Source organism: Castor canadensis, chromosome 7 (genome assembly GCF_047511655.1).
Source record: "Castor canadensis chromosome 7, mCasCan1.hap1v2, whole genome shotgun sequence".
NCBI classification, from domain to species: domain Eukaryota; kingdom Metazoa; phylum Chordata; class Mammalia; order Rodentia; family Castoridae; genus Castor; species Castor canadensis.
In genome coordinates, this window is record NC_133392.1 from 128,428,753 (window position 1) to 128,453,825 (window position 25,073).

At 40.7% G+C, this 25,073-nt stretch overlaps 1 protein-coding gene across 3 annotated transcripts in view; it reads left to right on the forward strand.

Annotated features, from left to right (window-relative positions):
• The window catches only part of Zswim5 (zinc finger SWIM-type containing 5), a 180,701-nt gene that overhangs the window by 105,656 nt on the left and 49,972 nt on the right, over positions 1–25,073 (forward strand). For all 3 annotated transcript variants that reach the window (XM_074080288.1, XM_074080289.1, XM_074080290.1), the window contains exon 2: positions 12,549–12,905. In XM_074080288.1, the coding sequence (XP_073936389.1) occupies positions 12,549–12,905 (357 nt within the window). The remainder of the gene's footprint in view (positions 1–12,548; positions 12,906–25,073) is intronic.

The window sequence follows — 25,073 nt, forward strand, 5'->3', positions numbered from 1 at the left end:
TCCTCAGATGAGGTATCGTGAGTGGTGTTTAGCCCTATTGCCTCATAGAATGGGGGCCTCACATCATAACATAACCAACATGAGTTAGTCATGTTAGGGTTGGTGTGGTTTAACGTCAGGAATGCAGCGTCCACTAGGTCCCAGAGGGGGTCTTTAGATCCGGTCATGAGACTGGGTCTCACCAAGGGAGGGCTGGTTTTTGATGGTCTTGGAGTTGTCACATTAGCCCGAGCTACGGTTGAGGGAAGGTGGTGAGTCATGGAAGGTTGGGGAGATGGCTTTACATTGGGCGGCCTAAGTACCTTATTAGGGCCTACTGCTGTGGACGGTGGCCCTATGGGCTCAATCTTTAATCTGACCACTATGGTCGAGCCAGCATGTCCACCATATTTATAAAACACAAGTCCCCATACCTTACCTTGTATCCACCCAGGGGTGTCCTTCTTGCCAGTTTCAGTGAAAGTGACCTTGATTCTATCTAGATCCGTGGGCTGGCATTTATGGGTGGGTATCGGAATTTTGTGCCCCCTTAATATCCCATTTACAAAGGCAAATTTGACTAGGTCTGATTTTGATATTCCCCATTTCCATTCACTATCATTGGATGTGACACATGCCCATGACCTACAGAAGGAGTATTGTATCCCCCCACATTCCTGGTTCTTTTTGTGGCCGGGGCAGGCATAAAACCCATAACGTCGGGCTGACTCCGGGGCAGTAGACTTGTAGGCAGGATTGATGTCTCTGAAGCAGAACTGAAGCTCCGGCCACCAAGTTCCTATGGGGGCAGTGCGAGTAGTCTCGTTGAGGGTGGTATGAGTCTCCCCATCGGTGAGTATCCAGGTTTGCTTATAGGGCTGGTGAGGGTTGGTTTCTGCGAGGCTCCCGCTCTGGGCATTGAGCAATATCAGAGCGATCAGCCACCCCATCCGTGGCTGCTCCTGAAGACTCTGCATGTTCCCGGGGCCACAAAAGCTTTAGCTTTAATGGGTTGTCTGGGTGCCACCGTACAGTCCACTCCTTGACCCCTTCTTGTTTTTGATGATTGGCTCGACGCACGTGGGAGTAGTGGATCCAAGGTCCGATGCCATCAACCTTGAGGGCGGTAGGGGTAGTAAACAGTACAACATAAGGTCCTTTTCATCTAGGCTCTAGGGTTTTGGACTGATGCCTTTTAACCCATACCATGTCACCCGGGACTATGCCATGTTCCGGAGCCGGGACCCTCTCAACAGCATGGTATGCTTGAATTAAGGGCCAAATCCGTTGTTGCACCTTAGCTAGAGCCTGTAACATGGTCAGGTAATTTGGGGCCAGATCACCTAGTCCCGGGCTTAAGGTCCTCTGAATGATGGGGGGTGGAGCCCCATACAGGATCTCAAAGGGGGTTAGCCCATGGACATAAGGGGAGTTCCGGACTCGGAAGATGGCCAAGGGAAGGAGCATCACCCAATCACCGCCAGTCTCCAGGGCCAATTTGGCTAAGGTCTCCTTTAGTGTCCTATTCATCCTTTCTACTTGCCCTGAGCTCTGGGGGTTATATTCACAATGTAGCTTCCAATTGGCCCCCATAGTCTGGGCTAGTCCCTGCAGGACTTTACTAACAAAAGCCGGACCGTTACCTGACCCAATTGCCTCGGGCACCCCATATCTGGGTATGATTTCCTCTAGCAAAGCCTTTGCCACTACCTGACTCGTCTCCTTCTTTGTAGGAAAAGCCTCCACCCAGCCTGAAAAGGTATCTATAAATACCAGCAAATATTTGTACCCAAACTTTCCCGGTTTTACCTCAGTAAAATCCACTTCCCAACTTCTTCCTGGAGCCCTCCCCCGTTCCCGAGTACCTGTATGGTGCCCCTCCCTTCGTCCTGGTTTTATGATTGTGCAGCTGGCACAATCTTCCACAATTTGGCGGACTGCTATGGTCTGGTTCGGAAATTGGAGCTGCGCAGATGTCAACAAGTCTAGTAATTTTCTCCGCCCCAAATGGGTGGACTTATGTAAGTTAGCCAACAGGAATCGTCCGAGTTTTTCAGGCAGAATTAACTTGCCTTTCAAGTCGCTTTTCCATCCGTCTTCCCCTTCTCTAAAGGGGGAGTGGGTTTTCATCCAAGTGAAATCCTCTGTGGAGTATTCTGGTCGGGGGGGTAGCGGAGGGAGCTCTGGGACTGGCACGTCTATCGCCGCAACCGTGGAAGGTTGCCCTGTCTCCATGGGAGGACTCACCATTGCTACTCTCTTTGCTTCTTGATCTGCTCTGTTGTTACCGACAGCTTCCGGCGTCTTGGCAGACTGGTGGCCTGGGACATACATCACTGCCACTGCCTTCAGTTTTTCCACTGCCATTAATAGACGCTGGACTTCGGCTAGGTTCTTTAGATGTTTTCCTTCTGCTGTGCGGAATCCTCTTTCGCAATAGATGGCCCCGTGGACATGGATGGTACCGAAAGCATAGCGGCTATTGGTGTAGATATTGACTCGCTTTCCTTTTGCCCTCTCCAGGGCCTCTGCCAAGGTAATTAATTTCGCTTTTTGGGCTGATGTTCCGGGTGGGAGGGCACTGCTCCATACTGTATTTCCTTCTTGGTCGACTACAGCTGCCCCTGCCCTTCGGGCTCCATCTTGGAAAAAACTGCTTCCATCCGTGTACCAGTTTAATTTGCAGCCGGATAGGGGGGTATCCTTTAGGTCAGCCCGTACCTGTGTAACTTCGGAGAGGAATTCTTTGCAGTTATGGACAGGTGTCTGCAGTTCCGGGTTAGGCAACAAGGTGGCAGGGTTCAGGATTACGGGATCTGTGAATGTGATCTGAGGGGAATCCAACAAGTGCCCCTGGTAGTGGGTGAGCCTGGCATTCGTCATCCATTTCCCAGGGGGTTGTTTAAGGATTACCTCCACCGGGTGAGGGGCCGTTACCCAGAGGGCCTGTCCAAAGGTTAGTTTATCGGCTTCTCTTACCAGCACGGCAATGGCCGCTATGATGCGGAGGCAGGGGGGCCATCCTGCCGCTACTGCGTCTAATTTTTTGGAAAAATATGCCACTGGTCTCTTCCAGGGACCTAGCTGTTGGGTCAAGACTCCTTTGGCTACCCCCTTTTTCTCATCTACAAACAGAGTGAATGGTCTTGTAGGATCTGGCAAGGCTAAGGCAGGGGCCTGCAAAAGAGCGTCTTTTAGCTGATCAAAGGCCTGTTGTTCTCTCTCTCCCCAACTCCAATCTGGAGCTTCTTTGGTGGCCTCATATAGGGGTCTGGCTATTTCCGCAAATCCTGGAATCCAGAGTCTACAGAACCCCGCGGAGACCAGGAATTCTCTCACCCCTCTAGTGGATGTCGGGGATGGGATAGCCAGAATAGTCTGTTTCATGGCATCAGTCAGCCATCTTGCCCCATCTGCAATCCGATAACCCAAATATGTCACTGACCTTTTACAGATGTGAGTTTTCTTGGCACTTGCCCGATACCCCAGCTCACCTAATTCCGTTAGCAGGTGTTCAGTAGCCTTGATGCACTCCTCTCGGGTTTCTGCCACTAACAGTAAGTCATCAACATACTGTAATAGAGTGACTCGTGGGTGGCTCCAGCGAAAAGGTTCCAGGTCCTGGCTCAGGGCCTCATTAAACAGGGTGGGAGAGTTTTTAAATCCTTGCGGCAGTCTGGTCCAAGTGAGCTGTCCGGATTGGCCCCCATCTTCTTGCCATTCGAAAGCAAATAGCGGCTGACTAATTTTTGACAATGGAATGCTGAAGAAAGCATCTTTCAAATCAAGGGTTGTATACCATACTTGCGAGGGGGGTAGGTGGCTGAGCAAGGTATAGGGATTTGGAATGGTGGGATGAATGTCCTCCGTCCGCTCGTTTACCTTTCGTAGGTCTTGCACAGGCCTATAGTCCCCGCTTCCCAGCTTTCGGACGGGGAGCAGAGGAGTATTCCAGGCAGACTGACAAGGCGCAGTACTCCTTCCTTTATTAGCCTGTGGATATGAGGGGCTATGCCTCTTCGGGCCTCCTCAGGCATAGGATACTGTTTTACCCGAATGGGGAGAGCAGAAGCCTTCAATTGTATAACTATGGGCGGGAGGTGTTTGGCGAGGCCGGTTCCCGCAGTCTCTGCCCAGGCCGTGGGAAATCTTTTTACCCAATGAGTCATGTCCCCTCCTGGTTCCTGTTGACTCTCAAACAGACGATGCTCGTCAGCCAATGATAGGGACAAGACATGAATCGGGCTCCCTTCTCGATCAGTCACAATTATTCCATTTGGTTCAAAATGGATATGGGCCCCTATTTTGGTGAGTAGGTCCCGTCCGAGCAGGGGAGCGGGGCTCTCAGGGACGACCAAGAAGGAGTGTGTGACCTGGTGTTTTCCTAAGTTTACCTTTCTTTTGGTAGTCCATGTACATAACTGCGTACCGGTGGCCCCCTGAACAACATTTGTTCGTGCCTTGTTCAAAGGTCCATGTGTCTTGTTTAAAACCGAATATTGGGTGCCGGTATCCACCATGAACCCCATCGGCTTCCCCTCCACATGTATTGTTACCCAGGACTCGGGGAGGGGGTCTGAGCCCCGTCTCCTTCAGTCCTCTTCTCCGGCTAGGAGGACTCTGGCCTGCTCTACTGCTCGTTCCCTTTCCCTGTTTTCCCCCGGTCTCCTTCCAAACCCTCTTTTTCCCTTTAACTTAGGACATTCTCTCTTCCAATGCCCCGTTTCCTTACAGTAAAAACAGTGTTCCTTATTCGGGGTCCTGGCGTGGCCCCCTCCCCTGGGTTGGTCCCGGACACCCGCTAGGAAAATACGAGCCATTTTTCTCTGTTGCTTTCGGTTTTCCTTAGCCTGGAACTCCCGGTCCTCCTTTCTCAATTTCTCCTGGGCCTCCCTGTCTTCCTTTCTCTGTCTTTCCTCCCTTTCTTCTGGAGTTTCCCTAGCGGTAAAGACCTTTTCCGCTACCTGTAGCATTTCCCTTATAGTCATCTCCCCTAAGTTTTCCTGTTTATTGAGTTTTCTCCTAATGTCTGGAGCTGCCTGATTAATGAATGAGAGTACCACAGCAGACCGGTGGAGGTCCGCCTCAGGGTCAATAGGGGTGTACTGATGGTATGCCTCATAGAGGCGCTCTAAGAAACCGGCCGGGCTTTAGTTTTCCCTTTGAACGACTGCTTTCACTTTTGCAAAATTGGTGGGCCTTCTAGCGGCCGCTCGGAGACCGGCCATAAGAGTCTGGCAGTAGATCCGAAGACGCTCCCTACCTTCTGTGGTCCCGAAATCCCAATCAGGGCGGCGTAGGGGAAAAGCCTCGTCTATGGCCGTTTGGAGAGTTGTGGGTCTCCCATTATCCCCCAAGACGTTCTTCCTCGCTTCGTTGAGGATGCGCTCTCGTTCCTCCGTCATAAAAAGAGTATTGAGCAGCTGATGACAGTCATCCCAAGTGGGACGGTGTGTATGCATGATGGACTCCAAGAGATCTATGAGACACTTGGGGTCTTCAGAAAAGGGCAGGTTCTGCGTCCTCCAGTTATATAGATCACTGGAGGAGAAGGGCCAGTACTGAAACTGTTGCCCTCCTCCCGGTCCCCCTTGGCCCACCATCCGGACTGGAAGTGTAGGGACAGTTTCCTCCCCCTGTGTTGCTGAGGGGGGCCCATCTTCCCCCTCCCTTTCCCGGATCCCTCGGGGGCGAAGTCTTCGACCCATTCCTCCTCCTGCTGCCAGTCCTGTTGAGGAGGATGAGGAAATTTCCTCCTCCGGGGCACTGGCTTGGCCGGGGGGAGTCACGTATGGAGGCGGCTGATCTTCCTCTGCCCCTGCGAGGGATGGGTAAAGGGGGGAACTCTCTGGTAAGACCGGAGATGGTGAAGGAGATGCCCTAATTTGAGGACCGGTCAAGGTGGGAAGAGGAAGTTTTTTCTCCTCCTTTATGACCAAGGCGGGCGTGACTGGGGTTTTAGCCCTGGGGGCCGAACTGGAGGGGTGGGTCAGAAAAACTGTTAACCAAGGGGGAGGGTTCCTCACCAGATCCTCCCAAACCAAAATGTAAGGAACTTGGTCTGGATGGCCTCGATTGTCTGGCTGAAAAATGACTGCTTTAACCTTAGTGATCAGGTCTAGGGAGAGGGAACCTTGAATGGGCCACCCGACTCCAAAGGTGGGCCACTCTGCAGAACAAAAGGTGTCGAACTTACCTTTCTTGATGACCAGACCCGCATTTAAGGCCCTTTCTTTAACTTCTGAAAAGTGAGAAAGGATCAGAGACTTTGGGGTTGTTTGTCCCTGTCCCATTGTGGAAGGAGACTCAAACACCAAGAGAGATAGAACAAAAAGGGTAAAGGCAACAATAATTCCACACACACACAACACTCTCCAGCACTCGCTCGGACCGGTCCTTCTCTCACACTGGTGCGCACCCCATTCAACCTCCTCACCGTCCAACTGGGATATCAGGCCGAAAGGCGTCCACTTGACGGGTGGTCGGTCGACTAGCTCAATTAGTTCTTCACCTGGCGCCAGGGTTCCTAAAATGCTCGAGCCCAAATGAGAGGAAAGCCTCTCCCAATAGGACCCTGTGGTCCTCCTTGCGAGATTCCCAGAATGAATCTCCCTGGGGATTGGCCGAATCCCCGCCGCGGCCCAAATGGAACACTCAAGTTCCTCCAAATGAGGGTCTGGGATCCCCTCCCAACGCCTAGGACTTGGGATCGCCCCTGCTTTCTCGCAGGCAGGTTCTGTCTCTCGAGAAAATGAAATCTCGGTGGGACCTCCAAATGTTAGGACCCGGAATCCTATTCCCCCGAGAGACAGAGAGCCAGGCATGAATGCAATCAACAAAGCAGAGTTTATTGGGCTGGCTAGCCAGGGTCGAGCTCCCACACGGACACGCAGGACCGGTTAGGAAAACACGACCCTGAGCCTCTTTAGGGGAAATCTTATATAGACTGCGGTGGCGTGCATATTTTCGTTATCAACATTGGGCAAGCAGGCAGAGCACATCTTGCGCGTACCTCACATCTTGCACGTACCTCACATCTTGCACGTACCTCCTGCTCACATTCCTCACATTCTATATGCCCTAACCGCGCCCTGCCGCATTGCTTATCTACACGGGGTGTTTGGTACTGGTTTCTCCAACAAGGGGGTTGGGGCCCGCTGAGACCTCCTATTCCTTTCACATAACCCTTGCTTTCAAGGAATTCACAATCTAAAAGGAAAAGACAAACATGAAAACTCTTAATTACATTGATAGTCAGTTACTATAATAGAGATATGAAAAATGAGATGCACTGAACTAATTGTCCAAAGAGACAGGGAAGACTTTTCAGAGCAGGTTATCATTTGAATAGAGAATTAAGAATGTTCGTAGCAAGACATCTATGGCTTACTGCTATAATCCTAGTTACTTATAAGGCTGAGCTCAGGAGGATTGTGATTTGAGGACAGCCTGGGCAAATAGTTTGCCAGATCCCATCTCCAAAATAATCAGAGCAAAATGAACTGGAGGTGTGGCTTACGTAGTGGAGTGCCTGCTTTGCAACCATGAATCTCTGAATTCAAACCCTAGTCCCACCAAAAAAAAGGAAAAAAAAAAAAGAATGAGAAGTAGGTGAGAAAGTCATGCCTGGTATAGAGAACTTCACATTATAAAGGCATAGAGGCTAAGAAAATCTAGAAAACATACTATAGCAAAGAATCTGCAAGCACTTTGATATGTTTAGTGTGTTGAGAAGTAGTGGGGGGCAACTCTAAGAGACAGAGACCACATCATAAAAAAATTTGCACTTTGACTTCCTATAATCAATGGGAAACCACTGAAAGATTTTAAGCAATTCATTCAGCTCAGCAAACATTTTTATGGTTATTCTATGTCAGACTCTTTTTAGGTTCTAGAAATACATATAGGTCACAGTTTTGTAGAAATGTCATCATTTTATTTCCCTTTTGGAAAGATCATTCTGTTCATGTTATAGAAGACGAGTAGAGGAAGTTAGATTTGGAAGCAGGAACATTAGTTAATCCAGCAAGAGATTATTATGATCTTCAGTTGAGGCAGTGTTAGGGGAGTTAAACAAGAGGGGCTAGAATGGAGAGATATTTGGGAGACAGAATTTAGTGACATCTGGGATGTGGAATAGAAATTAAGGATAATCCCAGAGAAAGTGGGTCTGCAGCCTGTCACAGGCCACCTTACCCTTTTCTGTTGGTCTTCCAGTCCCATTCCATGTTTCTCTCTGCCTGAGTACCTCTGTATATATTTTTCTCTCTCCTTTCTCTCTTTTTTTCTTTAATACTGGAGTCCTCTTTGCCACTTCCCATACTTTCACATAATTAATCCCTGCCTATTCTATAAATCAACTCAAACTTTTATTTCCTCCTGCAAATTATCCCTTAACACCCCTTTCTCTGAACCAGGTTAGTTACCTACTATTGTATATATCCTGTCATTGTGTACTTCTCCTTCATAGCACTTACCACAATTAGAATTAAATCATTATTTGTGGAATTTGTTGTTTAGTATGTCTGCCTAGCTACATTATAAATGCATAAAGTCAGACAGAGATTATTAGGTCTTTTCAATAGATGTGTCCTTGACACACAATACATAGTATATATTAAATAATGATTGGTTAAAAATGAATGAAACTTGATTTAAGATATTTGTTAAAAAGAAGGAAAGACAGATGGTTCTGGGTTTTGGCTCTTTGACTGACGAGTGCTATGATTTTTTGGTTATCGCACTGAATCTGGGCTAGCAGTGTGGCTCCAGTGGTAGAGTGCCTACCTAGCCAACATGAGGCCCTGAGTTCAAACCCCAGTACTGCCAAAAAACAAACAGAAAACCACATTGAATCTGACCAGGGGACTGCTTGTTGAATATTCTTCACCACTTGTCTCTGTTAGGATTCCATTTTTCTATTAGTTTTGGTAATTGAGTAAGTATCATAGTAGCTGATTATATGTAACAAAAGACTAAAATTGAGTTAATATGATTTAGTCATGTCCTAATTTAAAAAAAAAATTAAATCATGAACTACTTAGGAATTTTTAACAATTTCTTGCTGATCCTAAGGTTTCTGAGACTCCTGATGCATGGCAAGCTCTAGCAAAGACCACTTGCAATGTACTTGGTTGTTAGGAGCCAGTGAGACCATTTTGGCACATTTTGAGAATATTTCTTAAGTGACACTTGGAGCATGTTGAAGGCAAAGAAAGCATGACACACTTACAAGATGACATGCTGGTAGGGGCTCACACCATAGCGAGTATTTATAGTGATTTTTCTAGAACCTGAATGTTGGGAGAGCCATTGTGATGTGTAATGGAGAAGGGACTGTGGTACGATTTTATTCTAGAATCTCTAAACAATGTAGATCTAGGTAGAAAAGCTAACTAAACCACAGAATAAAAAATAAAAGTTGAAATAAAGCATTTCCTTTTTCAGGGCAAGGCTTGCTTTGTGATTTGTGGGGGAAATACACTGTTTACAAAATTAAATAGGAGTTCTTTGAAAGCTCAGTGTTAAAGCATTGGAGAGCTTTGTTATTTTTTTTATTTTTTTTTTAATTATGTATGAAGTGATAGGGCCACAAGGGGACCAGCTGCCTGATTGCCTGTTTTCTTCAAAAAAACCAGGTGTCTACCAGGTCCTCCATTGCACCAAAAAGACAGGCTGTAGGAAGGAAGGAAATATGGATGTTGACCTTTATGACCTGCAAGACTCACCAATGAAGCAAACATTGTACATTGCTTCCTCTAAATCCCTGCATTATCACAATCATTTCAAGACCTACAACTGGTAAAAAGACTGTTTTAAAAGCCTATAGTTCTTGAGTATTTGGGTATTTGGAATAAGCGGGATGATTTTTCAATATGTGTGGGGGGTGTTTTTTTTTTGTGGGGTTTTTTTTTTTTTTTTTGCATTTTAGGAAAACATGAGCAAACAAAGGATCATCACTAAAATGAAATTTGGGACAGTTTCTCTGTAAAGTAGTTGGTTTCCTCATGAGTTCTGACCAGTTTTGTACTTGATTCTAGTATATTTTTTAAGATACTACCATGTTCCAGGCACTGAGCTAGCCGCTTCACATATTTCCCCCTTATTTTCCAGACAAGTGTATGAGTCAAAGAAAGTGAGAAAGTCAAAAATTTTAATAAAATATAAAGGCACCCCTAGTGAAATAATAGGGCAAGACAGTAGTCATCAAAGACTGTTAAAACAGTATGTGAGAAGGTGGCAAAGATAAGCTTATTTAATATCTATTCTTTCTCAACTCCCAATCTTAATATAATCCAACTGTATCCAGAAATATTGTTTCATTGGAACACCTCTGTGTGTATCTCTAAAATATAGGAAATTAGCCAGCTGTGGTAGCACATGCCTATAATCCCAGCATTTGGAAGACAGAGGCAGGAGGATCAAAAGTTTGAGGCCAGTATGGCCTACATAGTAAGTTCCAGGCCACTATGAGCTGCACAGCAAGATCCTGTCAAGAAAAAAAAAATAAATAAAAATAATAAATAAAATATAGGAAATTAAAATTAGTAACACTTCAGTACTGACAAATATCCCCTATTCGTATTTCTACAAATGACATTTTAAAAGGAGAGTTGAGGTTTGTTCAAATCAAGATGTAAACAAGGTCCAGATATTTAATTTGGTTGATAGGTCTCTTAAGCTGTTAATTCCCTTGACATGGAGATCCATTAGCAAAAACTGCATCATAAAAACCAAGTAGTAGTATCACTTTACTGAGAAGGAAGCTAAGGCTCAAAGTTGTAAAGTGAGTGTCCCGAGACTACAGAGTAAATATGCCTGGCTGCCTAATTCCTAGTGTAATGTGATTTCAGCTCTCTTACTCTGTGGCCATGACTGCTGGGTGTAGGTTTGGTTTGGAGAGAATTTGGTTTTCAATCCTGGTAGTTCTCTTCCTTAGTTCTTAGGTGAAGGCAGTCTTAACCTATACATATTTAATCATTTGAATGTAACTTTTTGATTTTGCTTTAAACAAATGACAGTAAATATTTTTAAATTTACAGCTAAGTTTAGCTAAGAAAAAGCCTCGATGCTGTTTAAAATACATACTTAGAAACTATGAAGTTAGCAAATTTATTGTTGACTTTTTCTTGCTCTAGAAATTAATCTTATTTTTTCAGTAATGTGCATCTTTCTTTGCACTGAATAATTTTATTAGGTTTTATGAGTATGCTTATAAACTTGGGTCTTATTCTTATTTTAATTAGCCATAATTGTCTGAAATTCAAACTTTGGAAAGCTTTCTTTGCATTTTTTTATTCTACCAGGTCATAATGGTAGCTCTAAAATTTACCTCCTTTTTTCATTTGGCAAATATTCCTCCAACAAATAAAAATTATTTAAATTTTCTTTCCTGTTAACAGTGTACCATCTAGTTAAATAGAAAAGTCTCTGAAATTAGCCTCACTTTTGTTCCTGTCTATAGTAGTTGGTATATCACATTGTAATCATTTACTTACATGTTTTAGAGATAAGTACTTTTTTTATGGCGTCTTTTAGAGGTAATGCAATGTAATGAAGAGAAAATGAACTGTGGAGTCAGTCAGACCTGGTTCCAAATCCCAGGTCTATTGTTGGTAGGACCTGGGATCAATAACTCAGTTTTTCTGAGCCTCAGTTTGCACACCTTTAAAATAAGGAAAATAATACTGACTTCTTCAGGTTGTTTTGATGAGATGTTAAATGCACACAACACAATTCTAACACATAGTAGGTGCCTAACAAACATTTGATATCCCCTATATTTAAGTTCTCATTAAACTTTTGTTGAATGACTGAAATGATTAGATGAATACATATTCTTGTCAAAGGAGAAGAATGATTTAAATAATAAATAGTATAGGATGGATTTGCTATTAATTTAGTTGTAACTTAAAAATGTATTCTTGCTATGTTTCAAAGTTATTGGTACTGTATCCCTGGTGAGTAGAGATGTAACACTACACAGTTACACTGCATCAGGCTTGCCTTCCCTATCTTAGAATGTTTCCTGCCTTTTAGGTATTCTACATGCTCACCATGATGGAATTGTGTTTTAAGAAATAAATGTCCTTAATCTTCCTTGTTCTTCCTTCTGTGCCTCATGGAATTCTTTTGGTTTCTCTTTCATTTATAGCACTCATCTTACTCTAGATTGTATTGATTGTTATTTGTGGACTTGTCTTTGCCTCCCACCTCAAGCTCAAAATCTACTATAGGAGTTCTTAACTTTTTGGGGTTTCCTTATTAACCATTTGTGAGACTATGATAAAAGCCAAGAACTGTCCCTCCTGAAAAATGTATATAAGCACACAAAAGTTTTCATATTAGTTCAGGAGGTTTGCAGACTCTAGGACAAGACTTTTTTTTCCCTAGATTCTATTTTCAGTCAATACCTGAGTTCTACTGATCTTTGCATCTATGACAGAACCTACCACATATATAAGAGATAGTTCAGTAAATTGTGAATTGATGAATTGAAATGCAAAAATGAGACCCTCTAAGTTTTTTACTACAGAATCTTTAAATAGTATTTCTTCTTTTTCCCTTAGGTTTCCATCTGAGTGGCACCGTAACTGAGCCAGCCACAGCTTCTGAACCAGCAGTAACTTACAAAGTTGCAATCAGTTTTGATCGGTGCAAAATCACTTCTGTGACATGTGGCTGTGGGAATAAGGACATATTCTACTGTGCTCATGTGGTAGCACTCTCACTCTACAGGATCCGTAAACCAGACCAAGTCAAACTGCGTCTTCCTATCTCAGAAACTCTTTTCCAGATGAATAGGGACCAGCTCCAGAAGTTTATTCAGTATTTAATCACAGCCCACCACACTGAAGTTCTTCCTACTGCACAAAAGCTGGCAGATGAGATTCTGTCCTCCAACTCAGAAATCAACCAAGTGAATGGTAATTGTACATTTTTCTAAAAATGGCCTTTTCACAACCATTGTTACCAAAGTAACCCTCTTCCCTCTACTATGTTGCTTTGTTGCATTTTAAGAGGTTGGGATTTTTCTGCAATTCTAATAATTTAACCTTAATCAATCCATTCTGTCCAAACAACTAAGTGTTTAATTAGCTCTTAGTTTCTTAAAACAATTCACTTGTCTACCTCATAAAGGTCTTTGCATGAGGTGTTGGTAGTATTTTATTTCTCAACTTTGGTGATAGTTACAAAGTTATAAACATTATGCAATAATTCATCTGTACTCTTAAGATTGTACAGTTTTCATAATTTATTAATACAGTAAAGAATTTATGGGCTTGGTGGGGGTAACTCAGTGGTAGAGTGCTTGCCCAGCATGCCCCAGGTCCTGGGTTTAATCCCCTAGGACTGACAAAAAAAAAAGGAAAAGAGTTTAATTTTAAAAAGCTATATGTATGTATGTACTTATGTGAGCAAAAACTAGAAAGAAATTTAGTAGAATATTAACAGTGGCAATTTGTGGCTGGTAGAATTATAGGTGGGATTTTTTTAATACTTTGAGTGTAATTTCTATAAGTTTTGTATTATTTTTATAATTTAAAAAGGTGTTTAAAAGTGAAAGAAAATTGGTTCCTTAGACTTAATAGCCCTCTCAGGACACGTCTCATTGTACAGCCTCGTGTTAACTTGGTGCCTCAACCCACATATTAATTATTTATAAAAGACATCCTTGCCATTTTATCTTATCACCATTTCTCCTATAATGCTGAAGAAAAATTCAGACTAACACATTTAAACTGACTAGGTCTACTTTACTGATACTGGAGGGTAGGTTGTTTTATTCTTATTTCTTCTTATGAAAAGGCTAAAATATTCAAACCAATGAAGCTGTATAGAAACAGTGTAATTTAATTTAATTTAAAATCAACAGATTTTCATGAGGGGTAGCTGAAAAAGCCACTTTGTATACTCCAGGTCTTGTTTATCTAGTTAAAATGATCTGTGATCCTGTTCATTCATTCTTTTAACTAATGACATTTCTTATTTAATTTTTTTCTCCTCTTACTTTATATGATCTCTGTAGGCAATCTTAGCTACATGCTTGATTTCAAATGTCAATGCTATACTGTGACTCACAGATTTCTTTCTCCAGACCAGATTTTCTAAGCTTGACTGTTTCACATCACAGAGACATCCCAAGGTCAGCATATACAAATGTGAATTTAAGAGCTTCCTTTCCAAACTAGCTTATATTCTCTATCTCAACAACTCACTATCTCATGACTGCATCATGATGGAAATCTTGTAGCCATTTTTCTTATATTGTCTTTCTTATATGCCACATGCATTCCATTATAAAATCAGTTTTTATCTCTAAGTATATTTCATGATTTTCCACTTCTATTTGGTTACCCTAAATCAAGCCATTATAATCTTTCACCTAGATTGTCATATAGCTTTTTAACTGATCTTCCATATCCACTATTACTTCTCCATACAACAATCCAAAGTGATTTTTCTATAACTGCAGATATTATATCATTTATTTTAAATCTTTCAGTGGTCTCCTTTATTACTGTTAGAATAAAGTCCAAATTTCTGTGACCTACAGAACCTTGCCTGAACTGGCTTTTGCCTGTTTTCACATGATATTACTCTCCTTGAGTATATTTAATTACCAAGTAATTTATGAATTTGTTACTTTCATTATTTCATATTTAATTCTTATTTTTCAATTTATTTTATTAGCATATATTAATTGCACAGAGGGGCTTCATTATGATATTTCCATGCATGTATATAATGTACTTTGATAATATTTACCTTATTATGCTCTCCTATCCCCTTTCCTTTTAATCTCCCATTTTTAAACTTTCTTGAACAATTGTTTAAAATGGGTTTCAATATCACCTATTCATACATGTGTAGGATGTAGTTCAATCATATTCTCCCTCATTCTCTCTTTTCCCATTCCTACCTCTTGGTGGTTCCCCCTGCCAATTAGTCCCCCTTTGTGTTCATGTTCTTTAAAAAAAACAAACAAACCTAGATTCTACATATGAGAGAAAATGTGGTATTTGTCTTTCTAATTCTGGCTTATTTCACTTAATGTGATGATTTTTAGTTCCATACATTTTCTTGCAAATGACATAATTTCATTCTTCGTGATTAAATAATACTCCATTGCGTTTGTGTGTGTGTGTGTGTGTGTGTGTATCACGTTTTTTTAATCTGTTCTTGTGTTGATAGGTACCATAGGGAGATTCCATAACTTGGCTATTGTGAAGACTGTTGCAATAAACATAGGTGTGCAGGTATCTGTATTGTATGCTGACTTGCATTCCTTCAGGTATATGCCCATGAGTGGCATAGCTGGATCATATATGTGGTAGTTCTATTTTTAGTTTTTGAAGAACCTCCATATTATTCTATAGTAGCTGGACTAATATTCCCACCAACAGTGTATAAGGATTCCTCAGCTACCCCCCACCCATCCTCACCAGCATTTATTGTTGTTTATTTTCTTGATGATTGCCCTTCTGAGTGGAGGGAGATGGAATCTCAAAGAGATTTTGATTTGGATTTCCTTTATAGCTAAAGATGCTTGAACACTTCTTCATGTGTTTATTGGCCATTTGTACTTCTTTTGAAAACTGTTTAATTTATTTGCCCATTTATTAATGGGATTGCTTGTTCTTTGGGTATTTAATTTTTTTAGCTCTTTATGTGTTCTGGATACTAATCCCTTATCAAATGAATATCTGGCAGATATTTTCTCTCATTCTATAGGATATCTCTTTACTCTGATAAATTTTCTTTTCATGTGCAGAAACTTTTTAATCTGATACAATTCCATTTGTCAACTCTTGCTCTTATTTTCTGAGCTATTGGAGTTCTGTTCACAAAGTTGTTGCCTATACCTACATCTTTGAAGTGTTTGCCCTATTTTCCTCCAGTAGTTTTAGAGTTTCAGGTCTTACATTAAGGTCTTTGATACATTTTGAGTTGATTTTTTTATAGGGTAAAAGATAAAGATCTAATTTCAGTCTTCTGTATGTGGATATCCAATTTTCTCAGCACCATTTGTTGAAGAATCTGTCTTTTTCTCTAACATGTTTTTGGTGCCTTTGTTGAGAATCAGATGACTGTAACTGTATGGGCTTATTTCTGGGTCCTCTATTCTATTTCATTGGTCAGTGTGTCTGTTTTTGTGCCAATACCATGATGTTTTTGTCACTATGGCTCAGTAGTATAATTTGAAATCCAACATTGCTCTTTTTGCTCAAGATTGCTTTGGTTATTCTGGGTCTTCTGTACTTCCATACGAATTTTTGAATTTTTTTCTATTTCTGCGCAGAGCATCATTGGAATTTTGATAGAGATTACATTGAATCTATAGATTGCTTTTGGTAATGTAGCTATTTTCACAATATTAATTCTGCCAATCCATGAACCTGGGAGAGTTTTTTTTTCCCCATACTGGGGATTGAACCCGGGGCTTTATGCTTGCTAGACAAGCACTCTACCACTTAAGCTATGTCCTAACCCTTTTTTTGTTTTGTTTCGTTGGTGGTGCTTGGGTTTTGAACTCAGGGCCTCAGCCTTACTAGGCAGGACTCTACTACTAGAGACATACCCACTGCCTTGTTTTGTTCTGTTTTTGAGCTATGGTCTCTTAACTTTGCTCATCCTAGCCTCGAACTCATGATCCTCTGCATTTACCTCCCAAGTAGCTGAGATTACAGGAATGCTCAACCATGCCCTACTGAGGTTTTTTCCATCTTTTAGTGTCTTCTTCATTGTTTTTCCTCAGTGGTTTATAGTTTGCAGTGTCGAAGTCTTTCACCACCTTAGTTAAGTTTATTCCTAAGAATTTTTCTTTTTTGAATGTATTGTGAATGAGATTATTTTCCTGATTTCTTTCTCAGCATGTTTGTTAGTGAAAAGCTACTCAAATTTTGTATATTTAGTTTATATGCTGTTTCTTTGCTGAAAACACTTAACAGATCTAAGAATTTTCTGCTGTAGTCTTCAGAGTCTTTTGAATATAGAATCATATATCTGCAACTAGGGATAATTTGACCTCTTCCTTTACTATTTATATCCTTTTTTTTTCCCTTGCTTTATCTGTGGCTAAGAATTCAAACACTAAATTGGGTAAGAGTGGAGAAAGTGATACCCTTATCTCATTCCATATTTTAGAGGAAATGCTTTCAGTTTTTCCCCCATTTCCACTGACTAGTTTGTTGGTCATTTAAAATAAACTAGAAGGCTTGGAGGCATGACTCAAGTGATAGAATGTCTGCCTAGCATACACAAAGTCCTGAGTTAAACCCCAGTGCTGCCAAAACAAGCAAACAAACAAAGAACAATAGAATGGAAACAAGCTAGAATATGCCACAAATGATTGGATATTTAAGGTGAGTATAGAATATCAGATTAAAAGAAGTATCATAGTATAGGAACAACAATCCCACTACTGGATATCAATTCATAGAATGAGTTTGATAACATTAATCCCCTTTCTATTTTATGGAATAGTTTGAGGAGCACTGGTGTTAGTTCTTCAAAAGTCTAGTAAAATTTACCAGCAAATCCATCCAGTCCTGGAGTTTTCTTTGTTGGAAGACTCTGTATTACTATTTCAATCTCATTGCTTATTATAGGTCTTTTTAGGTTATTTATATCCTCTTGGTTCAATTTTGTTTGGTTATATGTGTCTAGAAATTTATTCATTTGTTCTAGATTTTCCAATTTATTGAAATTTAAAATTTCAAAGTAATCCCTTCTGTTATCTATTATAATATCCCCTTTTCCATCTCTAATATTATTAATTTGAGTTTTCTCTCACTTTTGCTTGTTTGGCTAGGAGTTTGTCAATCTTACTTATCTTTTCAAAATACCAGCTCTTTGTTTCATTGATTTCTTTGTATTGCTCTTTTGTTTTCCATTTCATTAATTTCTGTCCTAATTTTTAGTATTTCTTCCCACCTAGTAATTTGGGATTTGCCTTGTTCTTGTTTTTCTAAAAGCTTGGAGTGAATCATTCGGTTATTTATTTGAGTCTTCTCTGAGCACTGGTAGCTATTAACTTTCCTCTTCCTTTTGCCTTTGCTGTATCCCACAGATTCTGGGATCTATTTTCATTTTCATTTGATTCTAGGAATGTTAAAATTTCTTCTTCAGTGACTCACTGATATTCCAAAGTGTATTGTTAAGTCTCTATTTGAATAGTTTCTGCAGTTCCTGTTACTGTATCTGTCTATATGTCTATATATGTCTAATTTTATTCCATGATTATCTAACAAGGTACAAGAACCAATTTCAGTTTTCTTGCATTTGTTAAGACTTGCTTTATAGCCTAAAATATGATCTATTTTGGGGAAAGTTCTGTGAACCACTGAGAAGAATGTGTATTCTGCAGCTGTTAAAGGAAGTATTCTGTAAATGTCTCTTAAATCCATTTGCTCTATGATGCAGTTTAACTCTGATAATTTATCCAAATGATCTTTGTTGATTTCTTTTTGTCTGACTCTATTAATTGATGAAAGTGGGTATTGAAGTCATCCACTATTATTGTATCTGGTCCTATCTGTCCTTTTATGTCCATTAGTGTTTGTTTTATGAAATTGGTGTAATGACATTTAAGGCATATAAATTCACATTCATTAAACCTTTTTTTTTCTTTGTTTTGATGATTCTGGAGTTTGAACTCAGGGCCTTGAGCTTGCTAGTCAGGTGCTTTCCTCTTGAGCCATGACCCTAGCCCTTTTTGGCTTTAGTTAGTTTTTGCATAGGGTCTCACATTTTTTTCTTGGGGTTAGCCTCAGGCAGAAATCTTCCTATTTATGCTTCTCACATAGCTGGGATTACAGGTGCACACCACTGCACCCTGCTTATTGGTTGTGCTGGGGTCTTGCTAATTTTTTTCCCCCACACTGGCCTTGAACCTTATCCTCCCAATCTCTGCCTCCCAAATAGCTGGGATTATAGCATGTACCTCCACACCCAGTCCTCATTAAATCTTCTTGATGGATTGTTCCCTTTATTAATATATAATGACCTTCTTTATCTCTTCTGAGTAATTTTGGTTGAAAGTCTACTTTGTCAGGTATGAGTGTAACTACTCCAGCTTGCTTTTGGTTTCCACTTGCTTGGAATGTCATTTTCCATCCTTTTAGTCTGTGTTTATCTTTGTCAGTGAGATGTGTCTCTTGCAGTCAACAAATAATTGGATTTTGTTTTCTAATCCAGTCAGCCAATTTTCATCTTTCATTGGAGAATTAAAACCATTTACATTTAAGGTTATTATTGAGAGGTGTTTGTTGATTCCTGTGATATTTTTGATTCTTTTCTGGTTGGTTCAAGTACTTTTGTCTTTTCTTTCTCACTTGTTCCTCTTAAGAGTTTGCTGGTTTACTGAGTTGAGCATGATTGAGTCTTTCCATCTTCTCATTTCTATTCCTCTCCTAATACCTCTTGTATTTGTTACTATATTTCTTCCTTGTGTGAATGTAAGATTCCTTTAAGTATCTCTTACAGTGCTAACCTAGTGGTCATGAATTGCTTTAGTTTGTGCTTATCTTGGAAGATCTTTATTTCTCCATTGATTTTAAAGAACAACATTGATGGATAATCTTAGTTGGCAGTTATTTACTTTCAGAATTTGAAATATATCATTCCATGTTTTCATTGTGTTTAGGGTTTTTGCTGAGAGATCTCATATAATTCTGATGGGTTTGTCAGTAAGTTTGTGTTTTTCTTTTGCAGCTTTTAATATTCTTTCTTTATTCTGTATTTTGACTGTCATGTGACATGGAGAGATTCTTTTCTGGTTATGTCTTTTTGGCATTCTGTCTGCCTCCAGTATTTAGATATCCATGTCTTTCCTTATATTTGAGAAACTTCCTGCTATAATTTCATTGAATAGGTTTTTATGCCTTTACTTATCCCAGCTTCTTCTCCTACCCCATGGATTCTTAGGTTCAGTTTCTTAATTGTGTCCCAGAGTTCTTGAAGGTTATGGTCATACTTGTTTTTTTGTTTTTTTAAATTACTTTCTGAATGTATTATTGCCTCAACTTTGTTTTCAATCCCCGTTCCTCTTTCTTCTGTTTGGTCTAGTCTATTGGTGATGCTTTGCACTGTGTTTTTTATTTAATTTGTGGAGCTTTTCATTTCCAACATTTCTGCTTGTTTGTTTGTTTTTTGGAATCTCGTATCCTTGCTGACTTTCTCATCCAGGTGGTTTTTTTTTGGGAGGGGGCGTAGTACTGGGGTTTTCTGAACTCTGGTCCTGACATTTGCTAGCAAGCACTCTACCACGTGAGCCATTCCCCAGCCCTTCATCCAGGTCTTGAATTGACTTTCTTACTTCATCCATTTGTTTGCTGGAATCTTCTTTGAGGTCCTTGATTATTTTTAAAAGGAGACTTTTGAATTTTTTTTACCTAGTACTTCAGCCATTTCATGTCTTTGGATTCAGTTATTGAGGAGGTTTAAGCTTTGCTTTTTAATATTTCTTTTGTTTCTAGTTTGTGATTTGCATATCTGTTGGAATAGATGTACCTTCCAATTTTTTCAGTTGACTCCTTAGCAGTATTTTTTTGAGACCTCACTCTCTAGTACCATTCAGAAAGGAAAAAACACACTGCCATAAACAGCATTCACTTTAGAAGCTTCCTTTCTTTGTATAATGGGAACCACTGAATGGTGGCAGGGAACTTTGCAACCTGTGGGCCAGGCAGATTCTCACTTGGTCCACTGCTCTCCCACTCCCCACTCCCAGGGGCAGCAAGGGTCCAAGCCTAGGGGTATCCTCTGAATGCATCAGAGAGTGGGGGAAGCAAACAGCACTGAGTTTTGCACTGAATGGGAAGAAATGAGGGAATCTGGCATTCTGCCTGTGCTTTCAGACTCTGGCCAGTAGTTAACCACCCAGTAGAAGGGAGGACAGTGGGAAAATTGAGTGTTCCATGGGTCTTGGGCTTCAAGCTCTCAGTCCCACTCTGCAGCAAACTCCATGAAACCAGAAGGCAGCTCCCTTCACCAGCTGCAGGCTTGGACCTCTGTTACCACAGTGATCCTCAGGTGATAGGGCTTGCTCCTTGCCGCAGAGTGTAGGGCCACCCACCATCATACCTTTCATTGCTTGAGCTCCTTGCTCCCTAATCCTTTCAGTGGGTCCACATCAAACCCTCCCCCTTTCTACATCTACTTTTCATGGCCTTCTCCCACCCAGACACTAATGCAAGCTGTCCCCATGTTTCCTGAGCTGAATATGTTCCTTATTTTCAGATCCCTAGGGTAGCTCAGTCTCAAACAGTAGCCACCTATCTGGAGATGGCACCCCCTCTCTGAGATATGGGGAGCTACAAAATGTCTTTCTTCTCCAATGGTAGCCTGCCATGCAGGAGGAATCACTGTCACAACAAATCCCTGCACTGTGTTTAAGACTTGCCGGGAAGTGTGGGCTTTTCCTGTGGCTAGGTCTACCAGTCTGTTATCACCAGGTTTTTAACTTGTTTTTGTGATTAAGCTTCCCTTCCCCACCCCCATGGGGAGCCAGGGTTGGAACTGTGTGCTTTTTCCTAATTTTTTCTGTTACCTTTTTGTTTCTCCATGCTTTTCAGCTGTTGTCACCATTTTTATGATTCCCGTGTTCCTCCTCTTTTTCTCTCTTTGTAATAGTCTCTCCTCTGTTACCCCAACTCTTCTCATTCATGAAGTCACAAGGATTCATGCTGTTTTTGAACAAAAAATGCATATAGTTTTTAACCCCCTCTATGTAAGGCTAACTCCCACTCATTCCTCAGGTGTCAGCTTAAATGTCACTTTCTTAGGAAAGCCTTCTTTGTCCTGTCTTTCTTCACATATAAAAATGTATATATATGGGGGGTGGGGAATTAGCTCAGTGGTAAAGCCCATGCCTACCACTCTTAAAACCTCCTAACACTGAAAGAAAAAAAAAGTGTACATGTGATTATTTGCTTAACATCTCATATCTCTCTCCCCAGCTAGTCCATAAGCTCCAAGAGGACAAGGACCATATTAGCTTTATTTGTCACTGTATGTCATCTATTTGGCACAGGCTCTGTTATACAGCAGACTTTCAATAAATACTGCTTTTTGTTAATGTTTTGTTTTGTTTTGTTTTTGAGACAGTATCTTGCTATATCACCTAGGCTGCCCTTGAACTCCTGGACTCAAAAGGTTCTCCTGCCTCAGTCTCCTGAGTAGCCTCCTGGGATTACATTTATATGCCACTGTGTCCAACTAAATATTAGTTTAATAAATGAAAGTGCCTTTAAAATCCTCTGTGGGACCTGGTATGGTAGTTCATGACTATAATCCCTATACTCAGGAGACTGAGGTAGGAAGATCTTGAGTTTAAGGCTGGCCTGGGCTATGTAGCTGATTTGAGACTAGCCTGAACTACATAGGAAGACCTTGTCTCCAAAAAACAAAAAACAAAAATTTCCTCTGTAGGCCCTTTTGGCAATTCATGCTCTTCCCAGATAACTTTGATTGCCTCAATAGTCACACCAACTTCTAATAGTTCATTGCTTGGATCCCCAAATATTGATTTGTTGCCTTTTTTGCTGCAACCAGTTATTTTGGCACCTCAGTTTCTCATCTGCTGTGTCCAGTATAGAAAAACATGTACACCATTTACCTTCCTTGCTTGCCTGTCTTGCCTTTGAAGTTCTAGGTGAAGTTTTACTATTAGTAACTTTCACAACTTTGCTGTATTCTACTCCCATCCTAGCAGGATTCTGTAGATGGCACACTAAGTATTTTTAGTGTTCTTTATGTCTTCTGTACTACTACCACAATGGACTATACTCCGTCTACTACCACATGGAACCCAAGGATTCTCCCCTTTTCTCCATAACCCTTTGAATCCTTAGAGGGAGTGTCATTCCACACTTACAGCCAGTTGATTAAGGTCAGCTTTCCTAGGAGTGCTTTCCTGGGAGACTGGGTCCTATTCCTGCTTTTTCATATCCTAATTGAAGTGTGAAAATTGTATTCAAATCACCTCTTCCCTTAGCTGCGGGAACACTATTGCTGTTCATTTTTTACAGAAGTCCAGTCCTTGGTTTAACCTAGCTTATCTCAGTTCTGTCTCTACTGAGCTACTGAAAACCAGACTCCTTAAAGATGAGACTCTATAATCTGCATTTCAAACACAAATCCCAAGTGATTATTATGTATATTATCATTTGAGAATCACTATACTGGTAAGATTTCTATTTATCCTCACTATGGAGAAAACCATATTATTTCTTTTTTGGCAGTACTGGGGTTTGAACTAGGGCCTCAAGCTTGCTAGGCAGATACTCCACCACATGAGCCACTCCACCAGACCTAGAAAACCGTATTATTCTGACTAATGCCATGTTCTATGTTTTGGTTCAAGAAAGTGGTTCTATGCAGAATGGCTCAAGAAAGGATAGAATTTGGCTCTCTTCAAACATATTATCAGCTTATAACAAGGGACCTGAAATCAGCTGGTGTGTCACAGCAGTATGGGGCTGCAGGTCAAAGTATATATAGGTCTATAGTGAAGAATACAGGGTTTAGATAGAGATCAACATACAGATCCTGGCTTATATACTTTCCATCTATTAAGTTACTTACTCTGTCCAAACTTTAGTTTCTTCATTTTAAAGGATAATACCATCTCATAGAGTTGTTAGGAAGGTTCCTTGGAATTTATTCAATAAATATTTCTTCATTACTACTATGTACCAGGCAGTTTTCTACATGTCGCAAATGTATCAGCAAACAAAAATTCCTGCCCTAGTATATATTCTAGTGGACAGATGCATTAAAAAGTGCTTAGCTTCTGACATGTAGGAAGCACTCAGTAAATGGTTATTACTAACAAATACTTAAAGATAAGAAGTTTTGCTTTGCTATTTATGGAATACAAAAGAAGTATAGAATATAGTATTTGCCCACCTGGAGCTTACATCTAGATGGCCAGTGAGATATATATTTGCTCATTCTATAAATATTAACCCAGTACTATAAATTCTATAAATATTAACTCAGTACTATAATGAACCAGGCACTGTGAGTTACAAAAATTAACCCCTATTCTTAAAAACATTTCAGTTTAGTTGGGAATATATGAGAAATGCACAATTACAATGTAAAACAGAATGCAACAGAAGTAATAATAAAGTGCTATGAAGAGTGTCAGTTGCCTTTATTTGCTGAGCATATGAGCTTAAAACGAACAGACTTTTGGCAGGTGGCAATGGGTCATAAGGTTAATTCAATGAAGGGGTAATAAAGAGCCTATCCTACCACTAAGCAAAATACCTAAACCTCAGAATATTAGCCTCACTGTATACTTTTGCTTTCCATTTCTCAGCTTTGACTCTAGAGCTGAGACAATACTAACAATGAGAATGGTTGATTTTTTTTAGTCAAAAAGCGGATTAGAGGGAATAGGAGGGAAAAAAATGTAAGTAAAATCATAGGAAATATGGTTGGCTTCTGGGAACATTGTTTCTGATTGCAGCATAGCATAAATACAGGGAAAACAAGACCAGAAATGAAAAACAGGGCCAGAACATAGAAGGCCTTGAATGACAAGCTAAGGCATTTGGGCTTAATTTAGTAAGAACAGTGCATCACTGAAGGTTTTTGAAAAGGAAAGTGAGATTATTAAAAATGTGTTTAGAGCCAGGCACCAATGGCTCACACCTATAATCCTAACTACTTGGGAGACTGAGATCGGGAGAATTGAGGTTCAAGGCCAGCCTAGGCAAATAGTTCATGAGACCGTCTCCAAAATAACCAGAGTAAAAATGGACTGGAGGCGTGGCTCAAGCAGTAGAGTGCCTGCTTTGCAAGCACAAAGTCCTGAGTTCAAACTCCTGTCACACCAAAACCAAAAGAAACAAAAAACCTGTGTTTAAAATAAAACATTTGAAGAAAAGTAGCATATAGTAGATACCATAAACTGGCCAATCATTTGTGTTAATAGGTATTTGTAGAATGAATGAATGTGTGAACCATCCTAATTGCCTTGAGAGTTAGATGTACTAAAAAAGCTCAGCAGAAGAGTAGCTTTGTTGTATCCACATTTCTCTTAAGCACAGCTCTTAAGTCAAGGAAAAAGGTAGAGTATC